General features: G+C 37.3%; 1 protein-coding gene across 5 annotated transcripts in view; it reads right to left on the bottom strand.

The window, feature by feature from the left end:
• The window catches only part of TMCC1 (transmembrane and coiled-coil domain family 1), a 214,666-nt gene that overhangs the window by 149,962 nt on the left and 51,997 nt on the right, over positions 1-12,707 (bottom strand). For 2 of the 5 annotated variants that reach the window (XM_027093858.1, XM_027093859.1), the window contains exons 2-3: positions 9,072-9,127; positions 4,506-5,207 (exon numbers count right to left, since the gene is read on the bottom strand). In XM_027093858.1, coding sequence (XP_026949659.1) covers positions 4,506-5,081 — 576 coding nt within the window. In that variant the 5' untranslated portion in view covers positions 5,082-5,207; positions 9,072-9,127. Of the gene's footprint in view, positions 1-4,505; positions 5,208-9,071; positions 9,128-12,707 lie in introns of those variants that run through there. The other 3 variants (XR_003430144.1, XM_027093860.1, XM_027093862.1) reach the window with 2 other exon arrangements.

Here is a 12,707-nt window from a genome sequence, read left to right as displayed (position 1 = left end):
AACAGACAAGATAGATTTAATTGATATTTATAGGACATTCCATCCAAAAACAGCAGATTACACTTTCTTCTCAAGTGTGCACGGAACATTCTCCAGGATCGACCACATCTTGGGTCACAAATCAAGCCTCAGTAAATTTAAGAAAATTGAAATCATATCAAGCATCTTTTCTGACCACAACACTATGAGATTAGAAATGAATTACAGGGAAAAAAACGTAAAAAACACAAACACATAGTGGCTAAACAATACATTACTAAATAACCAAGAGATCACTGAAGAAATCAAAGAGGAAATCAAAAAATACCTAGAGACAAATGACAATGAAAACACGACGATCCAAAACCTATGGGATGCAGCAAAAGCAGTTCTAAGAGCGAAGTTTATAGCTATACAAGCCTATCTCAAGAAACAAAAATCTCAAACAATCTAACCTTACACCTAAAGGAACTAGAGAAAGAAGAACAAACAAAACCCAAAGTTAGCAGAAGGAAAGAAATCTTAAAGATCAGAGCAGAAATAAATGAAATAGAAACAAAGAAAACAACAGCAAAGACCAATAAAACTAAAAGCTGGTTCTTGGAGAAGATAAACAAAATTGATAAACCATTAGTCAGACTCATCAAGAAAAAGAGGGAGAGGACTCAAATCAATAAAATTAGAAATGAAAAAGGAGAAGTTACAACACACAGCAGAAATACAAAGCATCCTAAGAGACTACTACAAGCAACTCTATGCCAATAAAATGGACAACCTGGAAGAAATGGACAAATTCTTAGAAAGGTATAACATTCCAAGACTGAACCAGGAAGAAATAGAAAACATGAACAGACCAATCACAAGTAATGAAATTGAAACTGCTTAAATATCTTCCAACAAACAAAAGTCCAGGACCAGATGGCTTCACAGGTGAATTCTATCAAACATTTAGAGAACAGCTAACAGCCATCCTTCTCAAACTCTTCCAAAAAATTGCAGAGGAAGGAACACTCCCAAACTCATTATATGAGGCCACCATCACCCTGATACCGAAACCAGACAATGATACTACAAAACAAGAAAATTACAAACCAATATCACTGATGAATATAGATGCAAATATCCTCAACAAAATACTAGCAAACAGAATCCAACAACACATTAAAAGGATCATACACCATGATCAAGTGGGATTTATCCCAGGGATGCAAGGATTCTTCAATATACACAATCAATCAATGTGATACACCATAATAACAAATTGAAGAATATAAACCATATGATCATCTCAATAGATGCAGAAAAAGCTTTTGACAATATTCAACACCCATTTATGATGAAAACTCTCCAGAAAGTGAGCATAGAGGGAACCTACCTCAACATAATAAAGGCCATACACGACAAACCCACAGCAAACATCATTCTCAATGGTGAAAAACTGAAAGCATTTCCTCTAAGATCAGGAACAAGATAAGGATGTCCACTCTCACCACTATTATTCAACCTAGTTTTGGAAGTCCTAGCCATGGCAATCAGAGAAGAAAAAGAAATAAGAGGAATACAAATTGGAAAAGAAGAAGTAAAACTGTCACTGTTTGCAAATCACATGACACTATACATAGAGAATCCGAAAAATGCCACCTGAAAACTACCAGAGCTAATCAATGAATTTGGCAAAGTTGCAGGATACAAAATTAATGCACAGAAATCTCTTGCATTCCTATACACTAATGATGAAAAATCTGAAAGAGAAATTAAGGAAACACTCCCAATTACCACTGCAACAAAAAGAATAAAATACCTAGGAATAAACCTACCTAGGGAGACAAAAGACCTCTATGCAGACAACTATAAGACACTGATGAAAAATTGAAGATGATACCAACAGATGGAGAGATATACCATGTTCTTGGATTGGAAGAATCAATATTATGGAAATGACTATACTACCCAAAGCAATCTACAGATTCAACGTAATCCCTATCAAATTACCAATGGCATTTTTTACGGAACTAGAACAAAAAATCTTAAAATTTGTATGGAGACGCAAAAGACCCCGAATAGCCAAAGAAGTCTTGAGGGAAAAAAATGGAGTGGGAGGAATGAGACTCTCTGACTTCAGACTATACTACAAAGCTACAGTGATCAAGACAATATGGTACTGGCACAAAAACAGAAACATAGATCATTGGAACAAGATAGAAAGCCCAGAGATAAACCCACACACCTATGGTCAACTAATCTATGACAAAGGAGGCAAGGATATACAATGGAGAAAAGACAGTCTCTTCAATAAGTGGTGCTGGGAAAACTGGACAGCTACATGTAAAAGAATGAAATTAGAACATGCCCTAACACCATACACAAAAATAAACTCAAAATGGATTAGAGACCTAAATGTACGACTGGACACTATAAAACTCTTAGAGGAAAACATAGGAAGAACACTCTTTGACATAAATCACAGCAAGATCTTTTTTGATCCACCTCCTAGAGTAATGGAAATAAAAAACAAAAATAAACAAATGGGACCTAATGAAACTTCAAAGCTTTTGCACAGCAAAGGAAACCATAAACAAGATGAAAAGGCAACCCTCGGAATGGGAGAAAATATTTGCAAACAAATCAACAGACAAAGGACTAATCTCCAAAATATATAAACAGCTCACACAGCTCAATATTAAAAAAACAAACAACCCTATCCAAAAATGGGCAAAAGACCTAAACAGACATTTCTCCAAAGGAGACATACAGATGGCCAAGAAGCACATGAAAAGCTGTTCAACATCACTAATTATTAGAGAAATGCAAATCAAAACTACAATGAGGTATCACTTCACACCAGTTAGAATGGGCATCATCAGAAAATCTACAAACAACAAATGCTGGAGAGGATGTGGAGAAAAGGGAATCCTCTTGCACTGTTGGTGGGAATATAAATTGATACAGCCACTATGGAGAACAGTATGGAGGTTCTTTAAAAATCTAAAAATAGGGCGCTTCCCTGGTGGCGCAGTGGTTGAGAGTCCACCTGCTGGTGCAGGGGACACGGGTTCGTGCCCCGGTCCGGGAAGATCCCACATGCCGCAGAGTGGCTGGGCCCGTGAGCCATGGCCACTGAGCCTGCGCGTCCAGAGCCTGTGCTCCCCAACGGGGGAGGCCAAAACAGTGGGAGGCCCGCGTACCGCAAAAACAAACAAACAAACAAAAAAAAACAACTAAAAATAGAATTACCATATGATCCAGCAATCCCACTACTGGGCATATACCCAGAGAAAACCATAATTCTAAAAGACACAGGTACCCCAATGTTCATTGCAGCACTATTTACAATAGCCAGGTCATGGAAGCAACCTAAATGCCCATCGACAGACGAATGGATAAAGAAGATGTGGTACATATATACAATGGAATATTACTCAGCCATAAAAGGAATGAAATTGGGTCATTTGTTGAGACGTGGATGGATCTAGAGACTGTCATACAGAGTGAACTAAGTCAAAAAGAGAAAAACAAAGATCGTATATTAACGCATGTAGGTGGAACCTAGAAAAATGGTACAGATGAACCGGTTTGCAGGGCAGAAGTTGAGACACAGATGTAGAGAACAAACGTATGGACACCAAGCGGGGAAAGCTGCAGGTGGGGGTGGGGATGGTCGTGTGATGAATTGGGTGATTGGGATTGACATGTATACACTGATGTGTATAAAATTGATGACTAATAAGAACCTGCTGTATAAAAAAATAAAATTCAAAAATTTTTTTAAAAAGTAAATGGTAAGAATGCATACGTTCTACTGTAGAAAGCAAAATGTATACTGAATGCTGATAATGTGGTACAGTGTGTAATGAAATTATAAGCAATTTAGTATATTTCCATGCTAAGCACAAACCCAGATTCCAGAACTCTATTCATTATGTTCACTAATGTAAGAAAGCCAGTTCATGTGCAAAACTAAAGCAACAAGAACAAACAAAGCATCTTTATTTCTCTACCATAAAACTGAGCCTTTTCATATAATACATGAAGAGCACATGAAATATACTGAAGGTTTTAGCAAAAGGTCAAAATAAATAAAATATAGCAATATGTTAGAAAGCAAATAGGAATATAATTATAAGCATTCATTATTAGCTATAACGATTATTATTCATCTCACTTATTTAATGAAAAGGGAAACCATCTTTTGCCACAACTTTGAGGTACTTGATGAGATAGATACCTCTTTTTTTTTCTTTTTTTTTGTGGTACGCGGGCCTCTCACTGTTGTGGCCTCTCCCGCTGTGGAGCACAGGCTCCGGACATGCAGGCTCAGTGGCCATGGCTCACGGGCCCAGCCGCTCCGCGGCATGTGGGATCTTCCCGGACCGGGTCACGAACCCGTGTCCCCTGCATCGGCAGGCGGACTCTCAGCCACTGCGCCACCAGCAAAGCCCAGATACATCTTTTTAGTCACCAAAGCAAAGTTTGCAGAGTCCTAGATACAAAGAACAATAAGTTAACAGATAATCTAACAGACTTACCCGTTCTGCAGATGCCTCATCCCCTGGCAGACACGCAGCAGCAGCAGCAGCAGCAGCACAAGCTATTTCCATCACAGTGGAGCTGGTAGGAGCATCAGTAGTGGATGAAGATCTGGGTCGGCCGGACTGCATAACAGTTGCCATCTCCTGGCCAGACTTCCTGTTGATTTGGGGACTTCCCTTTGGGGCCTCTGGCTTGCCCCGCCTACTATGCAAGCTCGTCCCTCTCTTCATCTTGGGTGGCACTCGGATCTGCTGCAGGACACGATTCAGAGCTGTGGGGTGGGTGGGGACACCATCAATCTCAGCACACGCGTTCTGGCTTTCTAGATCCATTTCAGGTTCTGGGTCTGCCTGAATTTGTTGCACATCATGTGGAGACACTGATGACCTCCTGCGCTGGTGCTGGAAGAGATGCTTCAAGCCTTGGCCAATCACATTAATGTTCTCCAAAGCATTGTGGGTCATTTTAGACAACTTTTGTTCTGATTCTGTCTGCTTTCTGGCCTCTGCATCTTGGGATCTGCCTCCAGGATCAGGGTCCTCAAATAACTGTTCACTGCCCGAAGGCTCCATCAGTAGACTTAATACGATTATTTGCAAACTCAAAAATTTTTAAACACACCAAGACTGTCAAATTAGGTAGGCATTGCTTCAACAGTAACTACACATGCAGCTTTGAGGCGAAGGCTTCATGCCTATCTAATGTTAAAAAAGAAAAGAAAAAAAAAAAAAGAACCTCATATTATAAATCCATGCAGAAACTCCAGGGTTAAAACAAAGAAAAACATGCCACTAGCCAAACAATTAAGCAATCTTTAATCAGAAGATTAAAAGATAGTTTTCCAGATAGTGGGTAATGATTATCTTCTAGAATAGGAGAAAAAGCTCAGAAACAAGTACACAGGAAATGAAAAGAGCAACGTTTTAAAAAATCCCTACAAGTTTCAATATGAAGAAGAACTGAATACTAGAGGAGTCATCTTGGAATGGAAACCATAATATTTAAGAGAACAGCCATTACTTGGGGAATAAGAGAGAACAGAGCACAGAGCATTCAATATATATAGTCTTGCTGAGGCAATTTAAATTATTCCTCTCATTCAAAATCACAATTATCTGTACACTAAAGCTCAGTAGAGTAAATTCAAAGAATAATAGTGAGAAGTGAATATCCCAACCTAACTATATGTGGATTTTAATGGAAAAGAGGAATTTCTGGTTAACTTTCATACTCATCAAGGTCACTGGCAACTAGAAGTGATAGTTCTGCTCTTTTGAGAAGAAAATGTAAATTAAAATCTTGTAAGTTGAATTCTCTGCTGAAGCCCAAATGACCTTTTGGCACCACATGAGTGAATGATCCAGAGAGAATCTGTCTTCAGAGAGACTAAAGCTTTGCTCAGTACCAGCTATCAAGATAAGATACTCAAAGAAATGCTTTTCTTTGAACAGTGTCAACCCAGACAGAGGCTTCCCATACACAGTCAGTCCTCCATATCCACAGGTTCCACATCTGCAGATTTAACCAATTTCAGATGGAAAATATTGGGGGTGGGGGAGTTCCAGAATGTTCCAAAAAGCAGAACCTGAATTTGCCATGTGCCCAGCAACTATTTACATAGCATTTACATTGCATCTATAACTATTTTCATAGCATTTACATAGTATTAGGTATTATAAATACTCTAAAGATGATTTAAAGTATATGGGAGGATGTGCATAGTTATATGCAAATACTATGCCATTTTATATAAAGGACTTGAGCATCTGAGGATCTCTGTATTTGCAGGGGTCCTGGAACCAATCCTCCAAGGATACCAAGGGACAACTGCATTCACAAAAATTCAAAAGCAAAGAAGTGACACAGTAACTGGGTATGACTGAAAGTAGAGAAAAAGAAAGGTCAAATAGCAACCACATACCAATATTAAATGCAGGAAATTAAAAGGAAGTTGAAACTAAGAGATGCAAGGTCAGCACAATTGCCATGGTTACAGGAATCACATGCCAAAAAAAGGGGGGGATGGTAAGGATGAGATTTTTCAAAGCAGAAAGTGTGTTTTTTTTTTAATTGAGTTTCTGCAAATATATAAAACAAAATTGTATTAATGTACAGAACCTGCTAGGGAGGGCAAAATATGGTGTAGGAAGGTCTTTATTTCCATATTTTACCTCAGACTTTCATTCAAACAGCTTTAAAACTCCCCTACACTACACCAAGTACTTTGAACAGTCTAAGTCACTACTAGTGAAGCACCTAAGGCGGTCACGTTCTGGGGATATGCAGACCCCTGGCCACCAAGTAGCAATCTAAAAGGCATAAATTAGCTGGATTTAAGAGTTCACTGTGACCTCTAGGCTACTAGAGGTCAAAGGGACAGGAATGCAAACCCACTAGACCCTTCTTCCTGGTAACTACTCTCAGAAGACCTTCTCATCATGTATATGGACATTGTCACTGTGGCTCTGCTGACCATATTCTTTCATGCCTATTTTCCCATCTGCTAACCTCTTCATGACTCAGGAGAGTAAACTGTGCTGACAGGGTTAAAGACCTTTGTCTCTCACCGGTACCTTCCTACTGTCTAAATACCACAAAATTCTTTGCTCCCAAACTAAGCAAATGAGTAGGAGCCATGAGAATGGGAAATTTCACGGCCTTTCACTCAAATTCTTTGTGGCCACACCGAAATCTTGCCACACCACTGGGGGTCTCCTACCTTTTTCCTGACTGTGTATTGCTTTATATTTCCTTTTCCCTTTTCAAGAGCCAAGAAAGAGGCCCTTAATCCTTACTAGATTAACAACTGTCTTGGTTTGTACTGGAGTTTTCTGTGGCTCCTTGTGGGGAAAAATGTTGACAATAGTGTATGTGTTTAATTATCCTCATCTTCTCTCAAGAGTTTGTAGCACATACTAATAGTTATTGAATTATTTTCACTCTGCAAAGCATTAAGCTTCTCAGAGAAAAAGGGCTATGTAACCAAGATAATCCAGTAACAGTGTATATCAAGTAATCTCTTCTTCCACTGTGAAAGCAGCAGGCTGATAATGAGGAAGTAATTTACTTTTTTTCTTATTTATATTGCATTAGCTAAATAATACAACTGATTTTTTTTTTGGTTGATTTTGAAAGTAAATATGTAAAATAAGCTTCTCCCATGAGAATAAAAGATACCATGAAGAGAGGAAGGGTGTCAAGGTTAGCTGGAAAACCAAATGACCCACTTGTCTCATATATAAACATATCAGGAATTTATTACTCAGCAAATCAGTTTTATTAGGCAGTATTATAAACTAATCAGGTGGTCACCTGCTTCTTATTTTTTAAAAAATGGAGAATCTGGTACATTTTAAATGTCAGTAACTTCATTTGAGATTTCACTAGCATGTCTACATTATTTATTTTCAAATAATTCAAAATGATCAATTACAAGGAAATTCCAGCATGTCTAGGAAAACCTAGAAATAAAGTGTTAATTTTCAAGCCAAAGCTTGCACAGGATATCGACATAGCTGCAAAGATTACCTAAAAGAAGAGTAATAAATTCTGGGATTTCTAAAGGCAAAACATATATTAATGATACTAACAGAAGCTTACTTAACATGGAACACTAAAGAAACTTAATTGAGCTTTGAACATCAAGTTGTTAGACAAGAATTTTGAAAAACAACCTGTTGCACTGATTATAAAATGTAATCTGGTACTTGTACCTATCATCTGCATTATTGCTGTGATATCAACACAAACAAGAAATATTGCTTGTCCAAAAAAAAAAAGAAAAAGAAAGAAAGAAGTATTTCTTGTCAAATACTGTGAAACTTGGTAAAACTTTCTGTAGGTCAAGAAAAAATCTTTAAGGCCACCTTTTAATTTGCGACAAATATTAAGGAAGGTCAAATGCTATGCCAAAAATATCAAAGACAGTAATGCTATAATAATTAATTATATAAAACTTGTGACAGTAAGAAAAGCAAGCACTAAAGGAATTCAATAATGTGAAAGTTTTTTAGAACTCCCCTATTTTCTTCTGTAAAACAGTAGTAAAATTCAAATCAATAATAACTGTTGCTCAGTTTATAAAATTTCTCAAATAACCATATTGGGGTCTCTGGTTTAACACAAACAAGTACAACAGTAAAGCTAAGTGTGCTTTCGAAAGAAGGAAATGTTAGCTTCTCTTTTATTCATTCAGCTTCTCTGAAAAGTAAAGTTCTTTTAGTAAACCAGAGGAAATGGGTAAAGAGCAAAGGGAACAAAAGGACATGGGAGAAAGGGGGCAGGGGGAAGGGGTGAAAAGTGGGGAAAAAAGAGGAAGAAAACTGGTAGCCACCAACAAACCAGGTATTTCAGATAACTTTGTTAAATTCTCAGAATTTTTAAGAATTTTTCTACAACAGTTTTGCAAAAAAATTCCAAATTATATATGAATTATCTTTCTTTTTTTCCTTTAAGTTTTTCTTCCCAACTGTTTAGTTTTTGTGATAGATATGGTGACCAAAGCTTTCTGGTTTGGCTATGAACCAAGTTATTTCATTGATGATAAAGAGTTGGATACTTGCCTTTATCACTCTTCCTCAAGCACTTCAAAGGTGTTCTGGAATCGTTTTAGGAAAAGCTGAAAAGCAAACATTAAGAAATACAAAGTGAGAAACTTACAAGATGGAAACATCTATATAAACAAAGAAAAGTAAGTATACACATAACAAAATGTTAACATTTATCTCTCACTGGTGGGAGTAGGGTAATTTTTTCTAGTGTTTTTTAGTATTTTCTAATTTTGCAAAGGTATAATAAAAAACTGTAATCAAGGAAAAATACCTTGGGAAAAAAAGAAACTTGTCAATACTTAAAAAAGAAAGTGGCGTGTTTTATAAATAGCAATGAATATTTTTACACTATGATACTGAATTAGGAATGGTTATTCCATTAATTCTGATCTTAAAGTAACATGAAATGCAAAACAAGTACATACATGAAAAACAGCATAATTTTATAAGCAAATATTTTTCAAGTAGCTTCCAATTGTCTATCTGCATTTTATATTTAAAAGCAACTCTTAAAAACTATATCTACCCTGAACAATTGAGGCTCAAGATGCACCAAAATTGAAAATTTCCTGGAAAACAAGTTTCTGACAGCCATTACCAGAGAAGCAATTTACTTAGGCACATATTTGGGGGGCATCTGCTTTGTGCTCAGCATTATACAGACCAAATAACGTATCCTATCTTACCCTCAAGGAACTCACAATCTAGGATGGAAAGTAAGATTTACATACTTGCAACTTAAGGAAAACAGCACAAAACAACATAATTAAGTGCGAAATTGTGGGAGGAAAACTGTGATTACCATCAGAAGCAGAAGATTAGTTAGATTAGATTTGTTCAGAAAAGCTTCAAGAAGGAGAAAGAAGCTTTAATGAAGGATGAGAAGATGGATGAATAAGCAGGAAAATATAGGCCAAGATTCCCAGCTAGAGAGCAGTAAACACAGCACAGATCAGTAAATACAGTATACGTTTGGGGGCTAGTGAAGAGGCCAGATGCCTGTACTGGTGGATACTCATTTCTGAGTCATCTGGAGAACTAAGTGGCTGGTGGGCAGATGTGAATGGAGGATTTTCCATCTTTAAACTTTTTCTACCTTTTGAATTTTGTACTTTATGACTATTATTATGTTGAGAAAAAATAAACTTACATATTTGAAAAAAAGAAAGTAAATACATGTTTACATGTTTTAATCTCTAGGGTAAACATTTAAAAATAGTAGAAGAGTATATAACTACTAGGCTAATAGAAAGGAAAAGTAGAATTAAAATACCCAAATAAATGCAAAAAGGCGGGAAAGCAAGATCACAGATAAGTAGAACATATAAAAAGCAAAATATAAGATGTCAACTGTAAACCCAAATATTCCAGTAATTACATTAAAAGTAAGTGGACCAAAAGAAAAAAATCATTGTACTAAATAAAAAACAGGGAATTGGTGGTCCAGTGGTTAGGACTCGGTGCTTTCACTGCAGTGGTCCAGGTTCAATCCCTGGTCTAGGAACTAAGATCCCACAAGCTGCGCAGCATGGCCAAAAAAAAAAAATTTCAATCTTATGGTGTCTAAAAGAATCACACCAAAAATATAGAGAACAATTAAAATAAAACGTATGGAAAAGGTCACACAAACATAAACTAAACAAAAGCTGCTCTAGCTTTATTAATAGTACTCAAAGTAGATTATAATGCAAAAAGTGTTAACAGAGGAGTAATTCATAGGATTAAATGTAGAATTCATCAGGAAGACATAATTTTAAATTTGTATGCATGCAATAACATAGCCTCCAAATACATAAAGCACAACTTAGCAGAACTACAAGGAGAAGTGAAATATATCCATAATCATAATGGGGAAATTTTTAACATCTATCTCAGTAATTGATAGAATAAATGACCTAAATAGGAGGAAATAAAGAGATAAATATAGATTTGAATAGCATGGTTAACAAACTGGAACTAAACAGACATTTATATAACACAGCACCCAGTAACTGCAGAATAAATACTCTATCAAGCACAAAGAGATCACTTACAAAAACTGATCCATATGCTGAGCACTAAGGCAAGTTTCACAAGTTATTCTCTGACCACAATGTGGATTCCTAAGGTTTAGAAAGAGTAGATGAAATCACATTCTCCCCACCACCCACACTGTCTCCTGACCCAACCTGTCGGCAATACAGATGGGATGAAGCAATACAGAGGCTGGACAAGCACCCAAAACCCTAAAAGAGAGAAAGCTTTCTCTCTAACCAAAGGAAATATAGCCCCAAGAGCATGAAAGAATCCCATTGCGGTCAGGAAGATTAAACCACAAATTATGATAAATTGCTGAAGACTGAATGTGGGCTAGCATGAGAGTGTAAAGTCTCTGGGGGCTGCAATCATAGGAGAGTTTCCAGCCTATTACAGGCTTTTCCTCCAGAAATCCCAAAAGGCCCTCTAGGGGGGGGGGGGGGGGGGGGATCTGAGAGAATGCAAAGAAAGTTCCTCATCCCTGCCCCCACCTCTGTGGAGCTTGGCAGCCAATGCCAATCAGCCCAGATCTATTTCCTCTATCTCCCTATGGAATGAAAGACTTAATCTGCAAGAAAAAAAAAAATCACCAAGGCCTGTACCCTGAGAACACTGGCAGAATCTCACTATAGCTGGAAGAAAGAAAAGGAGACTACACCCAATCTTCACTATTTCTCTAAAGTAACAATCTTAATACAGGGGAAAAGGGCTTTAAAAACTTTAACTTAGGGACTTCCCTGGCGGTCCAGTGGTTAAGACTCCACACTTCCATTGCAGGGGGCATGGGATGGATCCCTGGTTGGGGAACTAAGATCCTGTGGTATGGCCAAAAAAATAAAATAAAATAAAATACAGGGGCAGAGAAGGCTGCTTTAAATAGAAAATTCAAATAAAGAATAAACCATTATTGGTTAAAATCTATTTAAAAAAAAAACTTTGCCTTAAAAAAAGGGGGTGGTGGTGTTAGAAAACCTAACCCAGACGCAGCAGTTGGGGAAAAACAAGGACGGGGAACAACTCCACTCCTAATAGTAGAAAGTTTTATGAAGGCCACAGCTCCGAGATCCAGGTTCTAGTGCCTGCCAAAATCTGAGGTTTAACAAACCACCACAGAACTCCCCCCACCCTCCACTACCAGGCTAATAAGCTTTGAGTAAAAATAACAATGGAATATAGCTGCAAAGGACGAACTCACTGTGTGAAACAGCACAAAGGGAAAACCCAAAGCCAAGCAGGGAGATAAGAGACACTAGGGAAATCTGAAGTCTCTGGTTTCCATGGCAACAACAAATGTCAACTCTGGTAACCATAGCAATAATAATGTTTAAACATAGCTCAACCCCTAACAGATTAATTCAAATTCCACCCTAAAGGACTAGCAGAAGGAAACTTGCAGTGTTCTCCAAGCATATCAGATATTTACCTCAGTACTTCCTGTTCTATACAAAACGGTCACGTTTCAACAAGAAATTATGAAGCATGCCAAAGGCAGTAATAAAAACACAGTTTGAGGAAACAAAACAATTATCAGAACTAGATTCAGACATGATATAGATTTTAGAGTTATCAGAGAATTTAAAACATGATTAATATGGTGAAGACTCTAATGGAAAAGGTAGACAACATGCAAGA

Source organism: Aethalodelphis obliquidens, unplaced genomic scaffold (genome assembly GCF_003676395.1).
Source record: "Aethalodelphis obliquidens isolate GAN/ISIS:26980383/991018 unplaced genomic scaffold, ASM367639v1 scaffold86, whole genome shotgun sequence".
Lineage (NCBI taxonomy): Eukaryota > Metazoa > Chordata > Mammalia > Artiodactyla > Delphinidae > Aethalodelphis > Aethalodelphis obliquidens.
This window is presented reverse-complemented; position numbering and strand designations above follow the sequence as displayed.